General features: G+C 38.9%; 1 protein-coding gene across 1 annotated transcript in view; it reads left to right on the top strand.

The window, feature by feature from the left end:
• Positions 1–25,359, top strand: part of LOC133982539 (anoctamin-1-like) — a 205,529-nt gene extending 180,170 nt beyond the window's left edge. The window contains exons 23-25 of the mRNA XM_062421594.1: positions 1,998–2,182; positions 16,047–16,152; positions 25,117–25,359. Coding sequence (XP_062277578.1) covers positions 1,998–2,182; positions 16,047–16,152; positions 25,117–25,359 — 534 coding nt within the window. The remainder of the gene's footprint in view (positions 1–1,997; positions 2,183–16,046; positions 16,153–25,116) is intronic.
• Positions 25,360–26,876: the final 1,517 nt, after the last annotated feature.

Below are 26,876 nucleotides of genomic sequence, written 5' to 3'. Positions count from 1 at the left end.
ACCATCCCAGTAGGGAGATGTCTGCGGCGGAGAAGAGAGTGACGTCAGAAGCGTGGGAAGCGATCCGGGCTTCAGGCAAAGCTACAGGCTACACCACATATACTACCTCTCCCGTCCCTTCTCCTCGCAAATATGCGATCTCTTTCCACTTGATGGATGCCCTAACTTTGGACAGTCTGATCACCTCTCTCTGTTAATATTACCAGCTTACAAACCACTCATCAGCAGAGCTAAGCCAACTAGCAGAGAAGTTAGAGTGTGGCCTGATGATGCAACAACACAACTACAAGATTGTTTTGAGAGCACTGATTGGTTGATGTAGACCTTGATCAGTACACCTCATCGGTACTATCATACAGAAACTTTTGTACCGAAAATGTCACAACTGCTAAGAAAATACGTGAGTTTCCTTTATCACCCCCATACAGATCCTTAAGTTTGACTTGGGACATCTGTAGATATCAACAGAGCAGCACTCTAAGCAGTAGACAGTTAAGCTGCCTTAACTTTTTTTAAAATAAAGGATTAAAAACCACTGGGATCTCACCTGATGTGTATGCTCCTTTACGTTATATCTTGGCATTGTGGAGCAAAGATAACTTTGTCAGTAACTTAATTTTTTTAACTTTTTGTATGCAGTAGCTGCAAAGGTTATTGCTCTTTATTTGGAAAAAAGTTGTTAAAGAGAAAGAAGCCCTGTAGGGAAGCAAATGCATTCTACATAATTAAATTCAGCTGAGGTAGGAGGCCAAGGTGGGTTAACAAAGCATCAGACTTTAACACAGGAGGTCACTGTTCTTTTCCAAACTTGAGTATACACAGGTTTCTTTTAAAACCATGACAATGCCTGTCCCATAACCTGATTTGTGTGGTTATAATTGTAACCATGACAAAAAAGGTATCCTTATTGAAAAAAAATAGTCATTTTAACCCAGACCATGATCTTTTTAGGCCTAATCCTACTAGACATTAACCATAGTATTGTCACAAAACATATTCCTCCTCCATACACACCTAGCCCGTAATGGGCTAAGACCAAGCTACATGGCTAACTCCCTTGTTAACTATTTGCCTTTAAGAACACTGCGATCATCTGCAGCTGGTTTATTGAAGGTTCACAGCAACAGAAAGAAAATCAGGGATGCAGCCTTTGTTAATTATGCCCCAAAACTATGGAACAAACTACTTTTAGATATCAGGAAAGTCGGCTCACTATATATTTTTAAGAAAGCTACTTTTAAATAAAGCACTTCGGCTTTTAACTAGTTTTTCTATCAGTAACTACTACACTTTTATAATAGTTGCATTTTATGTGATTTTATATATGTTTTTACTCTATTTCTTAGCTTCTACTATGTATTTTAAAATGATTGTTAATGTTTCTTTTTCATCTTACATTCCATTAATGTTTTTATTTCCTCTTTGTGTTTTGTTCTTTTTCAACATTGCTCTATGCTCCTTTTATGTTCCTTTTAAGTGAAGCAGTTGGTGTATGTAATTTAATTTGTTGTAAAGCACTTTAAGCTGCATTTAGTGTATGGAAACTGCTATACAAATAGAGTTATCAGTATTATTAGTATTTTATTGATTAGTATTATTGTTATTATAATTTTCAAACTGTAATGTATACACAGTTTTGGAAGTCAAACCAGAAAACATTTATATCGTTTTGAAGTGCATGAACCAGCTACATTTTTGTCATTTAATTTGGAGGATTTGTTGGGAGTCCAAAGCAGCAGAACATTTTACTCCCTTGGATGGACTCTCGATCAATAGAAATGGTGAAGCCTCTTGGATGAGTGATGAAACATCTTTAACTCTACTACTTATAGTCCAGTGAATTGTTTCATTTCAATGTGACACTATGTTGTTATATTCTACATCGTCTTGTTTATACATGTAACATGAATTGTTTATTAATAATAATCTGACTCCCATTTTTGTCCTTAATCTCCCACTCCCACCCCTACCACCACCTACACACCCACAATTCCTAGGCATTTGTTATCTCCTTCACCTCAGACTTCATCCCTCGGATGGTCTACCAGTACATGTACAGCCCTGATGGTTCCATGCATGGATTTGTCAACCATACTCTGTCCTATTTTAATGTCAGCCACTTCCAGGATGGCAAAGAGCCCATGGATCCATTACATCTTGGCTACCCGGTTGGGATCTGCAGGTGGGAAATCAATCAGTTGTCAAATTATTATCATGAGTGATATAACATCACACACATATATATACTACCTTAATGTCTAACTTGTTATAATTAATCAAGTGAAATCAGTGTTGAAGCCAACGTTACTGTTTATTGAGAGGTTATAAGCTGCTCTGCTCTCGCAAACAGGTCCTTGTAATAAGCATTAATTCATATGTAATAAGGCCTTTATAAGTCCTTATAAGATGTTTATGAAAATGAAAAGATAATTCTTTATTAGTCCCAAAATGGGGAAATTAGCATTATCACAGCAGCAAGTGGACAGACAAATAGAATATAAGCGCAGCAATAAGAAAATAATAAGAACAATAATAATAGTAAGTACAAAAAGTAAAAATATTCAATAAAAATAATCGTGACATTATTTACAAGAGTAATCGTATTAAGTGGTAATATACCAGAGGTGAATATATATATATTATATGTGTATTGCACACAATGGAAAATTAGTACTATACATGGGGGGGGGGGGGGGGGGGGGTTTACTGGGAGCAGTGCTGGTTGTACAGTCTGACAGCTGCAAGGAGGAAGGACCTGCGATATTGCTCCTTCACACACTTTGGGTGAAGGAGTCTGTCGCTGAAGGAGCTCCCCAGTGCAGTCATGGTGTTTTTCATGGGGTGGGAGTCATTGTTCATCAGAGAAGACAGCTTAGCCATCATTCTCTCTCCCACCACCTCCACCGAGTCGAGGGGGCATTCCAGGACAGAGCTGGCCTTCTTTATGAGTTTGTCCAGTCTTTTCCTGTCATTCTTCCTTCATTTGTTAATAAGACAACATAAGTGTTAATAATAACATAAAAAACAAATGTATTGTTAAATTATATGATATTCATAAGCTGTTATAAGAAGCCTGTTAACAGTTCAAAGGCTGCTTAAGAGCGTCAATAAAAGCCTTATTTAAAAAAAAGTTATTCCTTATAATTCTTTATAATATTTATTGAGTTAAAATTTCATATTGTCATGTCATTTGTTAAACCTTTTTTTTTTAAGTCTCTTTTTTATTAACCAAGAACAACAAGGTTACACTGTGAAAGGAAAAGCAATTTGTTTTCTTTCTTTTACAAAATACAACCCCCCCTTCCCACCCTCCCTCCCCAACAGAACCCCTATGCGTCTTCAAATGTCACCAAACAGAATACATTAGTGAGTCATTAGTACACCTATAACCATCACATACCATAATAGAAGAAAAATAAATAAAAAATACACATGCGATCACACACCTACAGACATAGTAGAAATACAAAAAAAGAAATAAATAAAAAAAAGAAATAAAAATCCAGTACTGTTCCAAAAATTGAGGTATACACATTGGGCTCATATTCTATTTCTATCATTTCTGATAACGTTTTGTATACGCCTGACCAATTGACATTGAAAAAGATAAAGAAATCTAGGGAGGACATTCATTTTAATACAGTTAACCCTACCAACCAAAGACAAATTAAGGGCATTCCATCTCTGGAAGTCAGCCTTTACTCTACTTACTAGTGGAGTGAAGTTTTTATGGTATAATTCAGGGAAGGTTTGAGTCAAATTAATACCTAAGTATTTAAACCCATCTCTGGACATACAAAATGGTAACTCTGAGTCCTGAAGAGATCGGGCCAAGGCATTTATAGGAAAACACTCACTTTTAGTTAAATTCAATTTATACCCAGAAAATACACTAAATGTTTGCAATATGTTCAGCACATGGGGAATACAATGTATAGGATCTGACACATACAATAATAAATCATCCGCATATAACGATACCCTATGTGTCAGTCCCCATCTCTGAACTCCACATATTTCCTGCTTTAACTTAAGCATTATAGAAAGAGGTTCAATAACCAAAGCAAACAACAGTGGATTTATTGGCGATCCCTGACGTGTCCCCCTTGTCAAGGAGAAGAATTCTGATTCTATTGGTGACTACTGAAGCCTTTGGGCTAAAATACAAAAGCTCAATCCATGACCTAAAACTAGGGCCAAAACCAAACCTGCTCAAGCACTCAAACAAAAAACTCCACTCCACCCTGTCAAATACTTTTTCAGCATCTAAAGAGATGACAACTTCAGCCTCCCTACTGGATGCAGGAGAGTATAGCACATTTAAAAGGCGACGCACATTAGAAAAAGAGTGACGCCCAGTCATAAAACCTGTTTGATCTGGGGAAATCACCTCTGGCATAACTCTTTCCAAACGGCGTGCAAGAACTTTTGCCAATATCTTAATATCGCAATTGAGGAGAGAGATAGGGCGATAAGACCCACATTCCTTTCCTCCATCCTTGCCTGGTTTTAATAGTAAAGTTATGGAGGCTTCTGTTAAAGTCCTAGGTAAAGTACCATTATCTTTTGAGAAGTCAAACATCCTTAGTAAAAGTGGAATTAGTTGCTCAGAAAATGTCTTGAAAAATTCAATTGGGTATCCATCAGGACCCGGTGCCTTTATTTGTTAAACCTTTACTCATCTTTTTTGTTGCTATTTTCAGATTAATATATCTTTTTTTATTAATTAATTAGCAGTTAATTATGCATTTTAGAGTTAAGCTTTTTGCAGCTACCGGATCTGAAGTGGAACAAATACATTATTAAGGTTAATAAATCCTTTACTAACCACTTATTATAAGGTTAAATATGTTTTTTGCAAAATGTAAATAAAAAATAACACAAATGCATTATTTTAGTGGCGATGCACATAAACTCACATTTAAAACAGCTTTTTGGAAATAAAAAAAACAACCTTTTAATCACTTTCATGTAGATGGCAGCAACGTGTAGCCACAAAGAGAATGTTCCATAAAACATATACTGCATGGGCTGAATCAGTTTGTTAATATAACCCTCTAAACTAAACTTAAAACAAAAAGACAATCAATAAATCAATTTCAATTAGTTTTTATAGTGGTAAATCACAACATGAGTTATGTCAAGTGAATGAACAAATACACCACCTTAGAACTATTAAACAACTTCAGCGCACAAAAATTATTAACTTACCAACAGGGGAAAAAACACCAACGTCTGACTGAGCGTATGACGGACCAAAGCCAAATCTCCCTTCAGTGACTCAATGATGCAATCAGCCATTGTAAAACAGACTTAATAATGGTAACCTAGGTTCTCTGAGTGGAGAGACTATCTTCCCATCCTACATATTCCATATGTACGGAGATTGACCCCGCTGGGGCAGCTATTGTGGATTACTCCTCAAGACACATCACCTGAGGTGGCCACACAGTGATTGGCAACCTGTGGCTATATAAGCACCATGCCTGTGTGGTGTTTCGGAGCAGCTAGTAGCTGGAGAGATAGTCTCTCTGCTCAGAAAAAGGATGTTACCATGTACATCTCCATTCACTATTGTGTAAGACACACCACAAGGAAACCAAGCAGACCAAGCTGCAAAAGTGGCAGATGAGCCTGAATGAGACGTCACCACCAGAATCCCCCACATGCTCAAAAACTGCTAACGTTAGCGTCTGAGTGAGGGTGTAGAAAAGTTCACAGTAAACTTCTCATTTGTCTCACAAAGGTAATTATTAAGTCATTAAATCAAAACATGTTTGCAAAGTGTGCTGTTTTTGAAGATGATGCTGCACTGCCCTCACAGATAAGTTTTGCCTTTTCCGTTCTGTCAACAGATTAGAATAGGATCTTGAGGAAAACCTTAAATGGTCAATTTCAAAACCATATGCCATAACAGGGTCGGGGTTGTGGCCAAGAGAGCAAGTGGGTTTATTTACATTTTGAGAGAAGCCAAGACCAAGATTTCTGGCATTATTTTAAATTGTCTTTACATTAGAGACCATTGATCAAGAGTTTTATTAGAGTTGATTGATCTCATAGTATTGTTGTTAGACTGCTTTGTGTCAGTTTGGTAACCAAAGGTGCTGTTCCGATGCTGTGTTTTAGTTACAAATGATAAAGGTCAAAAGTCTAATTAAACCAAGAATCATAGAATAATAATAATAATTAAAGCCGCAAGCGGCGATGGCAGGCCCTCGCTCACCCATGCCACCGCGGGGCCTGAGGCATGGAGGGGCTGTGGCGTGAAGCATAAAGTGAGAAAAAACCTGGAAGGAGGCCAAAATTGCAATGTTTCGTTCATCCAGTAGGGGGCAGTCACAGGTAGTTACACATATGGTCTGGTGTGTTCAGGGCGGCCACTCATCAGTCATGTGAAGTTTGGAGTGAATTGGACAAAGCATGAAGGAGTTATGAGAGGTTGATGGTTCATCCACCAGGGGGCAGTAGAGTGTAACAAAACACAAGCGGTTGCCTTCAGGGTGGGACAGTGATTACACATGTGAAGTTTTGTGGAAATCGCACAATGATGATGTAAAATATGGCACTTCCTGTTTCCACTAGGGGGCGACACGAGTGAGATCGCCTATGAGCGAATGGAGACGTTGAGGTCGGCACCCTGGACCTGTGTACCAATTTTCATGATGATACGAGTTCAATAAAGTCATCAAAAAGCCAAACGTATTTTCATGGCGAGGAATTGATGGTCGCCGCGTCGCCACACGGACGCCATTACTCGTAGCTTCACAGTCTTCATAATGTAGCTTCACCAACTGGTTCTGAATGAAGTTGATGGGGCAAAGTATGTAATTTTAATGAATCTTAGTTAACTTCCTGTTACCACCGGGGGGCGCTACGAGTTACGTGGGAAGTTAATATATCGGGACGTTCAGGGCGGAGCCATCATCATGTCCAGCAAGTTTGAAGCTGATTGGATGAAGTATGTGGGCGTGAGAGCCACTCGTATGTACATGGCGAGCACGCCAAAGTTAGTTGAGCCCTGGCAGACACGCCCTTTGACCTACGGATGCGCAGAGCACAACTTAAGCTCAGCTAGGTCTGGAGATGTTGCGTACCTAATTTGAACTTGATCGGGCGAACGCTGTGGGAGGAGTTAATTTTAGGCGGGAAAAATCAAAACCAAAATGGCCGACTTCCTATTGGGTTGAGGTCATGAGGTCAAGAGGCTTTTTTGCATATGTGGGTATAATACATATGTGTACCGAATTTTGTGAGCATAGGACAAAGTTAGCAAAATTCCCTATGGGCATTTTTGGACTTTGTAGGGGGCGCTATTCCGCCATTCTGCGTCGACCATGTGCGACCACCCAAAAATATCGAATTTCGGGTGAGGCCGGACGGCCGTGCAAAAGTATAAGCATTTTCGCATTTGGGAAAGGGGCGAAATTGGGGCACGAAATGTCGGAATAATAATAATAATAATAATAATAAACATTACAATTTCAATATAGCATTTTTCCCCCGGGGTCTTCCATACCACATGATTACTTGATTACTTGATTACTTTGGGGTCACTTGCACTTTGGGGTCACTTGCACGTTGGGGCATGAACGAATTTCAATAGGGCTTTCGCCAGGCGACTTGCAGTCGCCGCTCGGGCCCTAACAAGAGACGTGCCATCACTTATTTTACCTGATATTTAGTACACACATTTTAGAAACCTTTTGAATTTGATCATATTTCTGAAGCTATATAACCGTACAGTTGAAGAGAGGAGAGAGAGAAAGGATAGGAGAGAAAATCAACATTGAAGTTAGTAGGTCCAGGACAGCAATCTGTCATCCCTACGTCTACAGACGAGAAAGCACAGAGAACTCCGGGGAAGAAGTTTAAGTTAGTGAATGCATTTATAGTGCATGAATGTAAATTCTATTGTGAAGCCGGATAAATTGAACACACAATTTCAAATGCTATTTTTGTGCGGACTTTATTTTTTTCCCTGTTATTCTTTATTTTCCCCAATGTTGGAGAGTAGCTCACAATTTTGGTTTTCTAATTTACAAACAGAAAAAATAATAATAAACAAACAAAATAGACTCCGTATGATTTCAGTACACATAACCCCTCTCGTGACAACTTGGCATAAATGTGGCTCGAAATACAGCTTAACTGCGGCCTAAATACGGCAGTGGCTCCTCTACAAACAGAAAACACAGAAACACATTCAACACACTGCACCCTAAAGTCTCAAAAATATCTGTGCTAATGTATCAGATTTAGCAGCCATTTCAGTTCACATAAAGGGTAACATTCATTCTGCTTTACACATTTGAACAAAAATACAAAACAGGAAAAACACGAATAATCAAACTACATGCACTCCATTACCTGTGGTCTTCACAGCATTAGCCATCTATAGGAACAATAGTAACAAGTTACATTGACACTGCCTGACCCAATGTATACTCTACAATAATGGAGAGAGCCAGTGGGGGGGAAATAAAACAAAGTGACCAAAAAGAGGGGCAAAACAAATACAGCATTCCAGTATAGATTGTGACCACCCCGAGGGCTACACCCAAAACAAGGAACAATATCTGAGCTCTCCAGCTCACAGCTGAACCTAACTTCTGGGGTGTCTTCCCTTACAGTAACAGTTAATTGACCCCATAAGTCCCAAAGAGATAGTCAAGTAAACACAAAATCAAAAACTGTATTCCAAACAAGGTGTGCAAACAGTTCAAAAAAGTAGACAAAGGCAAATAAGCGCCTGAATCAGGCACATATACATCTATGGCTCTATAAAATGATTTAAATCATCAAAACACCCTGCATGTGTGAAACATTAACTTCCATCATGAGGTAGAACTGGTTAAATAGTATTAGTAACACTTATAACTTCAGTGAAGGCCCAAACCCTGGTGGGTAAACAAGTAACACAAGGCAAAAATACCCCAGATAACCTGGTGAAGGCAAGTGGTAAATGAGGGAAAGAAACTGAAACAAAGTGAGAGCAAAAGCACCAGTGACAGTAATCTCCATATGAAAAATAAAATTGCTATGTTAAACCTTAAAGTCAATTAGAAATCATAAAAAGTCAATGCGATGTAAAAGGGAGTTTTTTCTTGCCACTGTCGCCAACTGCTTTCTCATGTAGGAATGTTGGGTCTCTTTAAAATTAAACCTGAAGAGTACGGTTTAGAACCTGCTCTATGTGTAAAGTGCCTTGAGATAATTTTGTTGTGATTTGGCGCTATACAAATAAAGATTGATTGATTGATTGATTGATAGCCTATGTTTTGTTCGTCTAATTTCACTATTCCATCTCAGGGCTCTAAAGTGCGACCAATTTGGTCGCACATGCGACCTAATTTCTCAATGCTGCGACTAAAAATAATCTGAGGTCGCACTGGTGCGACCAGCTGTTCAAAAAAATAATAATTCTGCGACTCTGAAACTCTCCCTGTGGTTCAACCTTCAACAACAGACACGCATTAGGCCCATATCGTGGTCTAAACCAATCAGAGATAGTGAAGGGCGGAACCCCCCCCCCCCTCGGATTGGCCGTGGTCCAGATATTCCTGTGTGTAATGCGTGTGCTGCAGTCAGACAGAGAGAGTGGATGTAGAGTGCATGTAGCTGCGGATGACAAGATGAAAAAAACGATTGACAACTTTTCCGTGAAGAATTTTAAGTTAAGGTTTGATCCGTCCGAAAATCACAACGAATGCTCTGACACAGAGACATCAACCTCCCAGGTTATGTCAAGCCCTAGTCAGGAAATGGCATCAGATAATGAGCCACATACGATCGACTCTGTATGGAAGCCCATATCCGCCACTGTGATAAAAAAAAAAGATCCAGTAATAATGAGAAACTATCTCAAAATAATGACTGTTTCATTTATCTTGAGATGTTTTAAGTTTAAATTTCAGCTCAGTGAAGCACTTTAAGCACCAACACTTTTCAGTGAAGTTACCTTTCTTGTGGAATTGTTCAAATAAAGAATTTTATGTTGACCAGATTGTTAGTTAATCATTTACAGATGAAGCCAGTACAAATTTCCCCTGTTTCCGTGATGGCTCCTTGGCCGCCCCTTGATAGGTCCTTGACTGGCCGATAATGGAAGCAGGGGGGAAATGCGATGACGTGTCAATGAGGCCCCGACTGGAAACGCCCCTAAACTGCCTGAGTGAAAACCAGTTGCAATGCTTCATTTGTCCATGGGGAGGCGCAGGTATTAGTGCAGGAGACCCGAGTTAGTTTTACACACTAATATAACTTGTATTTACTTCTATTCTTCTTCATAAAGTAGCCTTATACTATATGTTGTTGTTATTGTCACTGTATCGTCACTATGTGTCTGTGTAATGCTGCTGCTACACTATAATTTCCCAGCTTGGGATCAATAACGTATATCTATCTATCTATCTATCTATCTATCTATCTATCTATCTAATGAAGGGTGCAATATAGTTTAATCCATTAAAAGGATGCAATTGAAGCTGCTGTGCGCCGGTAAAACACAACACAGCTGATCAATTAACAAAACGCACTATGATTAAAAAGTGCAAGCTTGTTATTCTGAGTCATGCCTGTGTAGTATGCAGTACTAGATACTAGTGTAAAAAAGACTCTAGTAAAAGCAGACGTCCTGATTCAACTCTTTACGCCAGTAAAAGTAAGACTTAGTTTAATGACTTAGAAGTCGCCAAATGACTTACTTTAACGAATTTCGTTAGTTTATATAATGCAGATTTGTAAAATATTACTTTTATGAGGGTCACAGTCACCGACAATAAACTTAGCATTTCATAATTGTGGTAGCAGCGGTGCAGCAGATGTAATGAAGTCCACGCAGCACGCTGGATGCAAACTAATATTAAGCCTTTAGCCTTTTCATTATAATGTCCATGGACATTAACTGAGTTAATTCATTAGAAGGATGCAATTGAAGATACCGTACATTTTACAGGACCTCTGACAAATCATTGTCACTGTCAAACCAAGAAATAGCCCATGTGACATACCCCGTCTAGTGATTCAAAACAGGACGCGCTATTTACTGTAATACATAGTATTTCAATGGACGGTGTAAATAATGTAAATAATGTCACGACTATTTTACTACATATTTCTTACTATTATTGTTCTTATAGTTTTTTGTTTGTTCGTTTGTTTTTTTGTATTTATTATTTATTGTTCTTTATTCTTTTCTTATTGCTGCTATTATATTCTGACACTGATACTGGGTTTCCGTTATCCGGTAATTACAAAGTCAAAAGTCAAAATGAAATGAATGACGTTGGCGCACAACGGGTTATGAATGGAGGGGGATCTCCCACTCGAGGCACCCCCCGAAACGTCACTTTCTCGTAGCCAATCGTAAGCCCTGTTGAGACCGACTGGTTTACACAATCCTTCTCCTGTCGGATTACCTCCGAAATCATCATCCAGCGTGTCATTGTCAAAAGAAAGTAAAATAGATAAAACTTTGAACTCGCTTGAGAAAACACGTCTCTGTCCGTGCAGCTAACATTAACCTCAGCTCCAGTGGGTCTGTTCAATACTTTTATTTTATTGGCAATATGTTATAAAACATAATTGTCAAAATAATTTGATCATAATGAGAGCAGGCGTAATAGAGCCGTGGGAGGAAAAATTCAAAGGATTCACAGTTTGCCATGAGACATGCACAGGTGTGGGGGGAGGGGGGCATTCGCTTTGAAAGACAATGGAACAGTCTCCCAACCATCCCCCCAAACCCATCATCACCCCGCCAAATCCGCACCCCTTCTCAGAAAGTACTGTAGTTGCAACGGCCATGAACACTCTTGCGTGATTTGTGTGGCAATGGAACCAAATAGCCCATTAAGCCCAAACAAAAAGTTAAGCAATGATAATGCTAATAAAGTGGATGGGCTTACCTGACTTACAGCATGCACTGAATAGACCGGGGTTGGCTTGCACATTTTTCAACAATACTACAATTCACAAATTAGCAGACGCTGAACTACTCATTCTCAGCTTTAGCACTCTGGCATAATTTGTGTGAGAATATTCAAACCAGCATCAAATGAAAGGTTAATCATCCTTTAAATTCCTTGTTTTTACGTTTGTTTCTAATTTCTCACTGTCAAATGTTTATTTTCATATAAATAAAGCTGCGTTGCCTTGTCTTGCCTTGCCTAAAATCAAATACAGTCGTTTACGTTTTTCCATTTCGTATAATTGATCTGAGCCTAAAATTGAAATATGAAAAGCATTTTTTCTTTCTTTTTGTGTTAGATTCAAAACAAATAACAAAATAATCAGTCAGTAGGCTATTTAATTTTTTGATTTGAAAATGTGTTCCGATTTTTTGCAGTATGAACTCTTGCCAAATCCTGTCACGCACACTTTGTTTCTCTTTCTAGCACAAACATCCCATTAATTTTCCTTTCTTCACTGCTAAACAATAAAAACACTCTTAAAATACTCTACAGGCAAACACACTTCCTGTTAACCAAGAGAACATCATTAAACACATATTAAACTAATGGCACATAGCAGAGAACCATAGAATTATCGGTCAAGATTTGATTTCCATCATATAACAACCTGAAGGTTGTAAATTCAGTTATTTTCGGGTTGTATGCATTCACTTAAGTTATGGAAATGCAGCAGAAAACATTGTCAATAAGTAACTGCTACTGCAAAGACTCGAACCCAGGTCTCCCGCACTAATGACGGACACGCTGCCCGTTACGCCACCGCTCCGGTCTGATGTTGTAATGTGTCTAACTGACAAAGTTACGCTTGTATGCATTCACTGAGGAAAGATTATGAAAATATAATACAACTTTCCCGCCAGAAATGTCTTTAGAACAAACATATGATATGAAACCTTTCTAAATTCGCCCTTTTCTGTTGGCGTGGAAGATGAATACCCGCCATGTTTTCACGTTGTTATAGGCTACGTCTAGGGTGCAAATAGACACTCCGCATTTTTTATTCAAGATAGTCATGTATCTGTGTCTGCAAATTGTTTGCTCAGTCATGGTCTTCCTTGAAATTTAAAATATTTTTTCTAAGTTGTGGTGCGTGCATATAAAAAGTCAGTGGGTTATGTTAGGTAGTAAGTAAGTTTACTGGTTCGGATGACCAGTAAAAATTCATAGAATATGTGGGCTATTCTGTGACAGAAGCGCCACCACCTGGTCATACCCTGTATTACAATGAATAGGTGGGTTTACAGGAAAAGATAGACACGCCCAGGAGAAGGAGGGGGTTGCTGAGTCGGCTGGCAGCCGGCTGGGAGTCAGCTGCCATTCAGCTGGCTTTCAGCTTGAATGGGAACTTTCAAGGGGCTTCATCTGTACAAGTCAATATTGCCTATATGGACAGATATTTTAAAAACGTGAACCTGTAAAACTGCAGTGTTGAATGCGATATGGTCGAAAATTTGGGTGCACCTAACTTTTGTGCTGGTGCACCTAAGAAAAAAAGTTAGGCGCACCAGTGCAACCACTGAAAAAAGTTAGTTTAGAGCCCTGCATCTCTTAGCACCTGGTTCTGGTATACATAGAGCTCTGTATATCTCAAACTTTGGGTCTAAGCCCCCCTGAACATAAAATCCTAGTGACGTCCCTGGTTACCAGTAACACAGCTGGCAGCCAGAAATGAAAACCCAAGGCACCACTGATCGCTCAAATGTTTTTTTTTCTTTTTGCCATGGTTCAGTATGTCATGCAGATTTTCAAGGACAACCTGTGTACCAAGTTTTATTTCATTAAATACAACAGAATTGCAAGAATATCATGTTATAATTTTACTTTAGTGCCCCCTGTGAGTAAAGTCATCTTAAATATTACACACTTGTGTAATGTGACTTAGGGCCTGATTTACTAAGATCCCAAATAGTGGGTACTAAATTGCGTGCACAGTGCAATAGATTGCGCGTTTCGTTTGCGTGCGTTTTGCGGGTGATCTACTAAGAATAACTGCGTGAATGAAAACAGGTGCAGCAGGGTGGAGACAGCAGTATTTAAATGAGGGTTTTGCGTGTCTGAAAGGAGAGTTTGGACGAGCAGAAAGCTGCAAGCGCAAAATGAAATGGTTCTAGTGTAAGAGGTTAACAAATATATTGAGTCACTCTAACACACCTGATTCTAATAATCAACTCGTTATCAAGCCCTTTGACGAGCCTCAGCTGCTTGATAACGAGTTAGAGTGAGGAGATACCTAAAACATGCAGGGCAGTAGCTCTCCAGGAGCAGGGTTGGAGACCACTGGTCTATATCAATCTGTTTTCGAGGGGCTCAATTTTTTGAATTTTCTAGGGGGCGCTATTGAGCCATTTTGCCTCGTGAGGATATGTGTCCAAGAGACTTTTTTGTGCGTCTTATGATGATACATATGTGTGCCGAATTTCGTTTGTCTACGTTAATCTGGAGGGAGGGGCTCAATTTCCTTAATCTTCTACGGGGTACAGTACCCCCATTTGGCCAGCAGTTCCTGTTAAATGGCGAAATGGCAAAATTCCTCACATCGCCACGAAGCAACCAAATCTCTAATCAGAAAGTTTTTGATAACTTTTCATTACCAATGTCTCAAGATGTTTCTGAGTGAATTTGAAGTCGGTCAGATTAAAATCTCTATGAGGAGTTCTTTCAAATACGAGGCGTGGAAATCGCCAAAGTCACACATATTTTTCAAAATGGCACTTTCTGTTGGAGTGAGGGTATAGGTCCAAGAGACTTTTTTGTGCGTCTTCACATGATACATATGTGTAGTGAATTTCATTTATCTATGTCAATCTGAGTTGAGGGGCTCAATTTTTTTTTTGATTTTCTAGGGTGCGCTATTGTATCCAGTAGGTGGCGCTATGGAGCTAACAAAGTATTGATGCATAGACATGTTCAGGGCGGGACCTTCTACATGCGTGATTAATTTGGTGTAGATCGGACGATGTCTGTAGGAGTTATAAGGACTTCCTGCTTTTTGGCGAAGGATCGAATGGCTAAGGAAATTGTCGGCAACGCTACGCCCAAACCGAATCCCTAATCAGAAAGTTTTTGATAACTTTTCATCTCCAATGTCTCAAGATGTTTCTGAGTGAATTTGAAGTTGGTCGGATTAAATCCCTAGGACAAGTTTGTTAAAGTACGGTTTTTGATTTTCTAGGGTGCGCTATTGTATCCAGTAGGTGGCGCTATGGAGCTAACACAATAATGATGCATACACGTGTTCAGGGCGGTACCCTCTACATGCGTGATTAATTTGGTGTAGATCGGACGATGTCTGTAGGAGTTATAAGGACTTCCTGCTTTTTGGCGAAGGATCGAATGGCGAAGGAAATTGTCGGCACCGCCACGCCCAAACCGAATCCCTAATCAGAAAGTTTTTGATAACTTTTCATCTCCAATGTGTCAACATGATTCTGAGTGAATTTGAAGTCGGTCGGATTAAATCCCTAGGACAAGTTCGTTAAAGTACGGGGCGTGGAAATCGCCAAAATCGCACATATTTTTCAAAATGGCCGACTTCTTGTTGGAGTGACATCATGGGCCCCCCCCGAGACTTTTTTGTGCGTCTGGACATGATACATATATATTCCAAATTTCGTTCAAGTACGTCAATCTTTCACATTTTTATATTCGTTAGGGGGCGCTATTGAGTCATTTTGCGACGTCCATTTTGGCGAACCATAAAATATCAAATTTTTCGCAGGGTTAGGGTTAGGGGGCAGGACTCCCTTCTGGAGTCCTCGCCCTCTTGCCTTTCGACTCGGTCCCTAATAAATCACAAAAAATAAAGACATTTAAAAAATATGAATTCAAATTTTAATGACTGTGACAAATCACAAAGGAAAGAAAAGAAATGTGCTCTCTTGCAACAGGAATTCTATCAGCCCCGCCAACAATTAGCTAGTGATTAATTGAACCTCAATAAACATGCTGCAAGTGATAGTGAGTGATATCTTACAGAGAAGGATAGGGATGAGGTCTTGATCAGAAATGTTTATGTCTTATCAATAAATTTCAAAATTGAGAACCAAACCCAAAAATGTGTTTTTGTGTCTAAAGGTATAAGGACTACAGAGAGCCTCCTTGGTCAACCACTCCGTATGAGATCTCTAAGGAATTTTGGGCAGTGCTTGCTGTTCGACTGGCCTTTGTCATTGTTTTCCAGGTAAGATGAAAAATGCATGAATGAAAAGTAGGCAATATTATATATATATATATAAGTTATAGCAACTAAAACGTTTCTATTATGCCTATATATGATACAAATACAAATAATACTTGTTCAGTAAAACATGTTTATTTTAACATTAAACACAACATACAACAGATCCTAAAAACATTCTGTTTTGAAGAAACATGTTAAAACAGTAAACTACAACACAGTTCAAAAGCACTGTAATAACAATCCTGACGTTAGACATTACTTATGCATGGCAGTTTTAGCTTCAGATGATCCCTTAATGTTAACATTTTTAATCGAGTGAAAAAAAAGTTATTTTTTAAAATAAAAATAAAAGGGCCAGTTAGCTCCTCCTCCGTGCCTCAGACGATGGTGTTTAAAGAGAGCCTCTTGGTTTGTGCAGGCAAAATCGCAAAATTTGCACCTCATAAGACAACTGCAACAAGAAATAAAAGTCCAGTTACTTGATAAAATAAACAAATAAATAACAAAATATACACTCAAAAAATGTGCAGCATAAAAGACACATAAACTTGTCAGTCCACCAATTTAACATTTAATTTAATATTTAGATTGTTTCTCTGTTGGTGCTGTCTCATAGTATAGTATGTGTTGTCATACATACTGCGGTGTAAACTGATTAAATACATGGTTTCATGTTTCATCTCCTGAACTTTTCACTCTGGTCCAAACAACCACATCACTGACAGAGCGTCATGTTTCCATGACGACCTACCGGAACAAGACGAGCAGTATGTCATGTTTACATGACTCCTGATTGTAAAAATGAGTCTCTAAAGTAACACTAAACTTTAACATCAAAGAAATACATGCGCAGTATACCTGTTATTTGTAGCACTGCTTATTTTGTTTAATAAATGAGCTCCAGTTCGACTGTAGCCGCACTAACGGAGCCAACGGACAGTATGGGAGGCATATCTGATACTGGTATTGGAATCGGAAAAATTCTAGTCTGGTCCAGTGTTATATCTTGATGACTCTGGCTGTTTAATTTGAACTTGGTAACACGTTTTGAGTTGCTAACAGGCTACCTTGCTAACACGACATACACAACGTGTACACAGCCCTCATACAACAACCACAGGTAGCGAGTGAGCTCAGTGTGTCTGTGTGCTCCCCTGTGCGCGTTCATACTAGGCTGTGCACCCATTTGTTTATTTAACAATGGTTAAGTTACTGGCATATTTAAACGAGTCCTTCCCATTTAATTTATACATGATTTATGCATTGAAAGAACTCTCTTTAGCCGTGAGAGGGATACTTCTCCGGATCCCAAAGTTAAAAGGCCAATAAATATATAATAAAATAAAGTATATATATTAAAGTATAATCTACAAGCGTGAACCCTGACTTTTAATACCATATTGAGCATAATACTCACCTTGAGAGAAAAAAATCTCGAAGAGATGTCGGCAGCACATGGACAGTGTGGTTTTGATGGAACCCTTTGCAGATATGCATTGGAGACCCCCAGTTCTTGTTCTCTAGTTTTCTAGAATTTGTCCTGACCTCAAATGCACAGTTTTGAGGTTTGCTAACTCAAATTATTAAGTGAGACCAACTTTAGCCAAGAAACTTGAAAAAGATAGTTGGAATACATAGGTTGATTAGTTTACAACACAACTCAACCTTTTTTGTTTAGTTAGCTGAAAAAATATGGTTAGGCCAACAACTTTAAGTTTTCATTTTTAGAGTGTACTTCCTCTTTCTTGCCAGCTCTATTTTTGCAAGATATACTCTCAAAAGAATCAAACTTGATTCAAAAACTCAACCAAAACCTCCACAACCAGCAACAGTACAATATTTAAATTTAGCAAACTGTCAAACTCTCATCCAGATATGTAATCCAAAATAACTCATTCGACATTCAAATTGTCAATGAAGATACCATTGAAAAATATAAAGCAGTACACAAAATTAGGTTGTTGGTATGTAGCTAATATGCACATGTATTCGTGGGCGATAAGTGGTATGTGTGGAATACTATTTAGAGAAGCATACCACTGTAGGAAAGAGCATATGCCACTGGACCAGGAGTGCCATACCATCAGCCACTTTTCAACTGCTGCACTATGGGATTAGTGTTATAGCATTCTTATATTTGTAATAGTAAACAGAACTGTTACCACTGATTTTACTTATACAACACTGAACAGAAAGACTCAACATGCGTGATCAATTTGGTGTAGATGGGACAATATCTGTAGGAGTTATAAGGACTTCCTTCTTTATGGCGAAGCATCGAAATTGTCTGCACAGCCACACCCAACAGGAATAAGTAAGTAAAAAGATTTTGATAACTTTTCATCTCCAATATCTCAAGATGTTTCTGAGCAAATTGGAAATTGGTCGGATAAAATCCCTAGTAGGAGTTCGTTAAAATATGTGACCTGGAAATGACAAAAAAACCCACCAACATTTTGCATTTTTCCCAAGATGGCCGACTTCCTGTTGGACTTAGGGTATGGGTCCAAATGGCGTTTTTGTGCGTCTGGAGATGATATATAAACCTATTGAATGTCATTCTTCGATGTCAATCAGGAAGGCTGAAAGCTTCAATTTTGAAATATTCTAGGGGGCGCTTTTGAGCTGTTTAGTCACACCCATCCCATTGAAGTATTTAGGATGTTAAATGGTCGCACTACATACGTGTGTGTCAAGTTTCGTGACCGTGGAGACATACCTTGCCCCTGAAAACTATAATCGTATTGCATGGCATTGAATAAGCTGTCATGGCAACAATATTTGATGATGGATCATGAGGAGAAAATCGCCAATTTCGATTCAAAATGGCCAACTTCCTGTCGGTGTTAGGGCATGGGTCCTTGAGCTTTTTTTGTGCGTCCTGACATGATACATATGTGTACCTAATTTTGTGTTTCTCCTTAAATGTGGGGTGAGGGGCCCAATTTTAAAAGGGGGGGGCTATTGAGCCATTATGCGACCACCTTTGACGAACACTATGAAATATCAAATTTTTCGCCAGGCCTGGCCTGCGTGCAAAATTTGGTGACTTTTCAGGCACGTTTAAGGGGCAAAAAGGCCGTAGAACTCGCAGATCGAGAATAATAATAATCCTTACAAATACAATAGGGCTTCGCCCGCCATTGGTGGGCTCAGGCCCTAATAATACAAATCTTTTCAAATACAATAGGGCTTTGCCCGCCAATGGCGGCTTGGGCCCTAATTACTATACACTTAATTATATATGAAAACACCGATGTTTAATATCGTCAAACCTCTCGTCTTTATCTTACCATGGTTCATATTGTGGGCCCTGTTTGTACAGCTCAGTGGCTTTTTGTACTGACAGGGAGTGCACCTCCACTAGGCTGTAGATAGCTGTCTGTAGCAGAATTAAATAACTCAATAAGGGTAAGGCAATATACCAGTTTCTACCAATCTGGATCTGAATGATGAACAATGACATTTTACCTCAGGTAAAAGCACGTCAAAGACAAAGGCAACAGGATCTAGAGGTTGTCTCGCTCCTGGTGTGTCCTTAAGGATTCCAAATAAAAAAGAGACCACGTATCGAAGTAGGTGGTGGCCCTCTCCTTTTTCCCTCTCACAGTGAATGCAGATAGCCAGTGGTGATGGCCTGCAAATAAACATCACTTAAAAATTACTTGAGATTGATCATCTTCTGATAAAGGCTTTAAGATGGACATGCAATGAATGCCATGACTGCCAATGCATTTAGTGTTATATAGTTACCTAAAGGTGTTGTCTTAGTTTAGTGTTCCCTGTTAAGAAGTCAATCAGTGCTGAACACTTCTATGCTAATGCTGCTCCATTCCTACCCATGGTTTGCTTTGCCATATACATTTGGATATCCATGTGTCTATAGGCTAGTGGTAAAAGTGGTTGTTGGGACATAAACAGGAATTGATTGAAAAAGAAAGAGCAATCTTGGTAGAATGTTCATTCTTATTGTTTCTATCCTCCCTATCAAAGAAAGGGGCAGGATTTCCCATCTAGCAAGGTCTGCTTTTATGTGGCTCATCAGCTTTCCATAATTGGCTTTTAACAATTTCGATGAGTCTGTTGTTATAATAATTCCTAGATATCTAATTCCTTGGGATAAATGAAACTTAAAGACCGTGTAAAGTGAATTCAGACATTTTCTTCTAAACACATTAAATAGGTCATAAAAGTATTTCTAAAAAATGTGTAAAAAGCATTTCAACTATTTAGATTTGAATTGTGGAGCTAGGCTTCACAAACTGTGTTTCAAAATGTCTGTGTTCAGGATTTAGTGGGCAGGTCTGACAATCACTGCCACGTTACGTAATGCGGCAGTGATTTTGCGTAAACCCGACCCTGCCAGTGTTGCCAACTTGGCGACTTTCTCGCTAAATCTAGCGACTTTCCAAACCCTCTTAGCGACTTTTTTCCTCAAAAGCGACTAGCGACAAATCAGCGACTTTTTCTGGTGTTATTGGAGACTTTTCTGGTGTTTTTGAGACTGAAGTGAAAGGACGTATAGCTCTGCAGTTACTGTCCTCAACGAGCAGCGGGTGCTGCCGTCAGCCCCTCCCCCGTCCCAAAGCACGCACAGGCAGTCAGGTTCACAGTAGCCACGCGCAGCAGACCCAGCTGCAGTCAGACAGAGAGGAGACCCACACCACTCCGCATCCAGACTGCAAATTCCACCCCGCATAACAGTCTTTTGATTAAATGTAATATTCTGACATTTAACAATACAGAACAAAATTGATTTAAATTTTAAAAAACAAACCAATAATCAACATAAGAATATTAATTTGTAGATCTAAACATATTTAGGTTTTTTTTATGTTATTCCTCTCTCCTACAGCGTCCATTATAATTACACGCAAATCGAAAATTATGCAAATTATGTGATGACGTCATTTAGCCACTTCTAGCGACTTTTAGGACAGCCAATAGCTACTTTCCTTACTGAGGAGTTGGCAACACTGGACCCTGCTGCTGTAGCGGTATAAAAGCATTCAGCGCAAACTATTACTACTACAGTCTACAGTTAGCCAGTTAGCCGAGCTAGCAGCAGAAAGCTCTCAGACGTAGCGTCCATGTTTCTGGTAGAGGTGGTGACTTTGATTGACAGATGACACTTGGTAGGCGGCGGGGTTTCAGCGAACTCGGCAGGCACGACAGCGTTTGGGAGCAGAGACAGAGGCTTACTTTTACACAACTTTGAAGCCTAATTTCATATATTTGGCAATTTTTTTAATCATTCAAATTTGGCAGGGTGGTTAACAACACACTTTTCCGTAGTATGTCAAACTCAGAACACATATTTATTCTTACTTTACACAGACTTTAAGCTGCTTTATTACCTCCCTGACCTGCTTGCGCTTTCTCTGAATGTCAGACGTGTAGTCTTGATAAAAGAAGATTTTTTTGTCCGTTATATGTCACTCCTCCCTTATGTTTCCAGGCTTCCTGAAGAACCAATTCTTTGGTTCTGTAATCCAGAAATCTGACAATGATCAACCTCAGGGGACTCTCTGGGTCTTTTGGATTCATGGTCAAAGATCAGTGTGCTATCACTATATTTAAGTCCAGGTCTGTTGGTAATGCCAGGGAGGTTCGGACGAGATTGTTCATGAAGCTAAGCATTTTGTTGTTTCTTCACCCTCTTTTATTCCGTATATACGGAGATTGTTCCGTCTCACTCGAGACTCCAGGTCGTCAAATTTGGCTGAAAGGCTAGCTTCTCATCGTAACAAGTAGCAAAAGGCTCTCTCATTTCGTTGGGTTTTGTCTTCTGCGTCGCCCCAGCCCTTCGTATTCCGTCAGTCGTTGCTCAAGCAGTGTTGTCCTTTCAGTGACTTCGCTAAGTGCATTTTCTACCTTCACTAAAGAGTCTTTAGTCTCTTGAGGCTTCAGAGTGCTCCTTCCTCAGTGTACGCAGCTCGTTCAGCACTGTTGCCATGTTCCCTTCGTTTTCCATGTCTTGGCTTTGTTGGTCCCTGTTAGGTTTAACTGGTCTGCCGCCCTTCTTCTCCAACTCTTTTCGGACGGTAGCCATTATAGTTGTTTGGTATGAGTGGTTTATGCTGAAAATAAAAATGCAGTTAAGTTTTGGCCAGTTTTAAAAAGTTCTCCTCCCAGAGCCTCGAGATCAGGCTGCAACCATTGTCCTGACGTCACCGGAAGTTGTGGTATTTTTTATTGCAACCATTTGATATAAAGCAGTCCAATATTTTCTAAAAGTACTGCATCCAAAAGCAAATCTTTAAAATGGAGTCTTGAATTAACTGGTGATACTCCACTGCATGATGTGCTGAATAGTGTTAAGAATATTGTTGTAATTGGAGAGATACATGTGTGCAGCTTTAACATAAAATATAATCAATGGTATACACATGGCACAAGTTAATCTGGACAATTCACGCTTTGCCACAGCTGACTCATACCATTAGCATTACTCACATACTCGAGACTGTATGTTATACACTGTAAGAAAGTATCAACAGTTTTGACTTGACATCAGATTAATAATGATATTTAATACAAAATATGAGACCTTAAACAAGAACATTTGGTAACACTTTCTATGAAGACCACATCTATAGTGAATTATAATGCTCATCATAATCAATCATAATGCTTTACGACTACACTCATAAACATACATAATGCTTTATGATGCACTATATCAACAGTTATGAATAACTATAAATCTAGCTTATAATGACTTATAAATCCAAGGGTCTTATGAGTGCTCTTGATTGGTTATAAACTACAGGCTGACTTATACCCCTCTATACACACACCTCAACAATCAACTGTTATAAGGACTCATAGGATGCTATAATACTCCATGAAGGATAATAAGTTATCTTGAAAACAAGAACAGATCACTAGCCCAACGGATAAAAACCTATATATACTGTATATTCCATATTACATGTATTCCATTGTCCTCTACTCTCATCTTGTCAATGCCAGTCTTGTTAGCTCTCTCTGTGTTGTGTGTGTCTTGTTTTTTATTGTAATGCTTTTGCTTGCCTTGTCAGTCAAAGCATTTTGTGAACTTTGTTATTGAAAGGTGCTATATAAATAAAGTTATTATTATTATTATTACCATTATCATTATTATTGTTATATATACACACATTGTGTGTTTTGCAAAATACCTATCATACATCACATATCACATATCAGAATATTCTATTACTGTTAAGCCCACTATAAATATTAATATACGCCAAACCATGTGTCCTGTATCATAGCTACATGTATGACGTTTGCAGCAAGAAAACCTGTGTGAAAATCAGTTAGTTATTGAAGGAGTAATGATTGATTAAGTGTGCTGACACTTCATTGCACCTGCCAAACAGATTACACTGCGTGGAGCGGGTGACCGTTCCAAGATGGCGGCCCCACGGCTCATCAGCGCCAATAGGCAGTAGCGGTCAATTCGGCGTCTACTCTTTATTATGTCTATGACCGAAAACACTGTGACGTTTGTATTTTTGGTTTTTTTCAGAAGTTACGTTGCATCTTGGGTAATTTGAGTGTGAATAGTCAGCTCTTGATGCATACTCTGCATTTCTGGCGAATACCATTCGGGAACTTTTCGCATACTCTAAATCGCATACTACGCAGTCGAAACACATTACATACTTAAAATTACGTCAGAGTTAGTAAGATTAGTAGGAAAGTATGTGGTTTCGAACAGACCCCATGTGTCCTTGGGCAAGATACTTAACCCCAAATTGCTCAACGGTGTGTGAATGTGTATGAATGGTTAGTTTCCTCCTTATGGGAAGGTTGTCACCCTGTGTGCTAGCCCCTGCCTTCAGTGTATGAATGTGTGTGAATGGGTGAATGAGACGTAGTAGTTGTTGTGATCTGAGCTATACTACTTGCTAAATCTTTCTCTATGTGTGAGCTCAGTCCACGTGTTCGTTTTGATGAAAAAATAGGAGAAGAATATTCGGTCTCAACGCGCTATTTATTTAACAGTAATTGTATAAAGCATATACAGAATTCCAGGTCAATTTACTCTCCCTAACGTCAACAGCATCTCTGTCAGCATTCGTACATTTCTGACTTCTATCTCTTTCCCTGACCTTCTTAAATACAAAAACAGAATGCAAATTGAATGTGAGTTGCGCCGTCTCCCGCTGGGCCGTAGGTCTGGCTTCATCCTTCATCTTCTGACTCCAGGATCTGTGACCTCCCTGTGAAAATCCCTTACAGGTGGGGTAAGGTGTGATTCCCGTGTTGACCCCTACAGAATCACCAGACATTCTGCGGGGGGTCTTTCAAGGGTTCGTTCCCATTGTCCAACAAAAGGTTAAAAGTTACCCATACAAACAACCCATATGTTTTCTGACCCTGTTGTTACCAGCTGACCAACAGATGGAGGCTCAGGACTATGTTAATACAGTCACCCCCTTCCAATCACACCTCCGTGTGACACTGGTTCCCATGCTCTTCACATGTATTCCTATCCTTATGACACACATCATGTTTTCACTGTTATACATTGTACCACATTTAACAATTGAAACAAACAATACAGTACTAAATCACATTATCTGTTTTTTTAGCATTTGACAATTTATAGCATATATCTACATAGTGTAAAAGCGCTTTGAGTGGTCATAACGACTAGAAAACCACTATATAAATACAGTCCATTTACCATTAACAGTGCCCTTTGTTTTGCTTGAGCACCTGCCCCTCAAAAAGGCCGTGCATTACTCAAATCTCATTTCCTTTTATAAGAAATGTTCGCAACTCATTCATGTCAAAGGGACACAATGCTGATCTTTAGTAGTTATTTTTTGTTTTCTGTAACTTCATGTTTTGTACAATACATCACATATGTTCCAATATATATTATAGAAGAATATATGTAAAAGTTTCCTGAAACTTTTTTTAAAACAAAAAAAAATAACACATTTCCCTTCCATTTGTCTCTAACAGAATGTTGTGTTGCTGATGAATGACATTGTGGACTGGCTAATTCCAGACATCCCTAAAGACATCAGCCTGCAGATCCACAAGGAGAAGATTTTATTGGTGGATCTCTTCATGAAGGAAGAGCAAGGCAAGATCCACACCATTGAGAGGAGAGCCTCTACTGGAGGAAAGGAGAACAGCAGCAGGAGCAAAAACAACAACGCAATGGCTAACCCATACTTCGGGCTACACACAAACAGCTTCTAATGCTAGTTAACAGTGAATTGAATGGGATATCACTTGGCTAACCTTGCTAGTAGCAAGCTTGCTCAGGCCAACTTAAACTTAGTTTTTGTTCTTGCTGAGAACATTCCAAAAATTGGGTGAGCATCTGGTTAATAAGGTAATTGTATGGGGCCAAAAATATTGTAAATGTGTGTGGAGATTTGTGAAAATGCATTTTATATTTGACCATGCCAAATTGGTGAATATCCAAAATATAAGAATTTTGAAGAGGTACATGAATCTGTATGCATGCTCAGATTTGTGTTTGTGTACACAAATCTCTGTGTGCATATGATTTGTACATGTATACGAATAAGAAAATGGGTGCTCCAAAAAGTGTAAGTGGCCTTTTACACTAGGGGATTATTTATTAAGCCTGTTGCAAAATACAGTAAGAGGCACAACATTTTGCATCACAGTTTTTAATTAAAGTTATAATTATATATAATATTAAGCAACTAAGTTAAAGTTGTAATGCATTTTTCAATTATTGTACTCTGTCTGACTGAAACTGTTTCAACCTGACTATAGTAGCTCATCCTTCATTGATTCACAGATTTAACATGCTTTTCCCACAATGCCTGACAATTGCAAAGATTTCCCTTGCACTCTCAGTAACTTCAAGATTAATTTGCCATGAGGTGAGGTTCAGAGGGTCTCACTACCAGGATGACATTTCTCCTTCACCTTAATTGCTACAGGGGAGCATCTGAAACAGCAATGGCATGGTGCAGCATAGCTGAAAATATAACTCTGCTGCTCTTAACTGCTCTCACAAGTAGTAGTAGAGTAGAGTAGATAATTTGTTGTTAACATTACAGTGGATATGGACAAACCTCATACTGCATTTTACTGCTGCTTACATTAATGACTAATTGTTTCTGTAAACAAATGTTTAACATGTAATGTGTGACATTAATATTACAAATGTGTAACACCAGAGCCAGCAGGGAAATTAAAGGTGTGTATTATTAGGCTCATACAGTAAGTCCCTTTCATGAAATCACCTTTTTAAGTTACTCTGTGATTGATCATACTATATTTGGATCTATACCTTAAATCCAACAAGAAGTTGACCATTTTTAATTTAATTTTCAATTTTTGCACAATTGTTGCCATTGAGGCCAAGTACTTGAACAGACACCTAGAGTTTTAATCCCAACAACTCATCTGAAATTATCAAAATTGTGAGTAGTCGTTGAAAGCGGTGGCCCTGGCATTGTAGTACATTTTAATGTCTCGCCATGAAAAATGCCTTGCCATGTAACTTGGACATACATTATCCAACCTGCCCCACATTTCTCATGCTTGATAAGAGTCCCAGTCTGAACGCATCAATGTATCAATACTGAATCATGTCATATTGGCAACAAGAAGTTACAGGTTTTGTACTTTTATGACCCATGCCTAGCAGGTCGAACAGATCCACCTCAAATTTGGTCAGAAAACCATAAGACCTTAATGATGCCATATTGTATAATTTGTCAGTTTTCATTCAA

This window comes from Scomber scombrus, chromosome 6, assembly GCF_963691925.1.
Source record: "Scomber scombrus chromosome 6, fScoSco1.1, whole genome shotgun sequence".
Taxonomy (NCBI): domain Eukaryota; kingdom Metazoa; phylum Chordata; class Actinopteri; order Scombriformes; family Scombridae; genus Scomber; species Scomber scombrus.
This window is presented reverse-complemented; position numbering and strand designations above follow the sequence as displayed.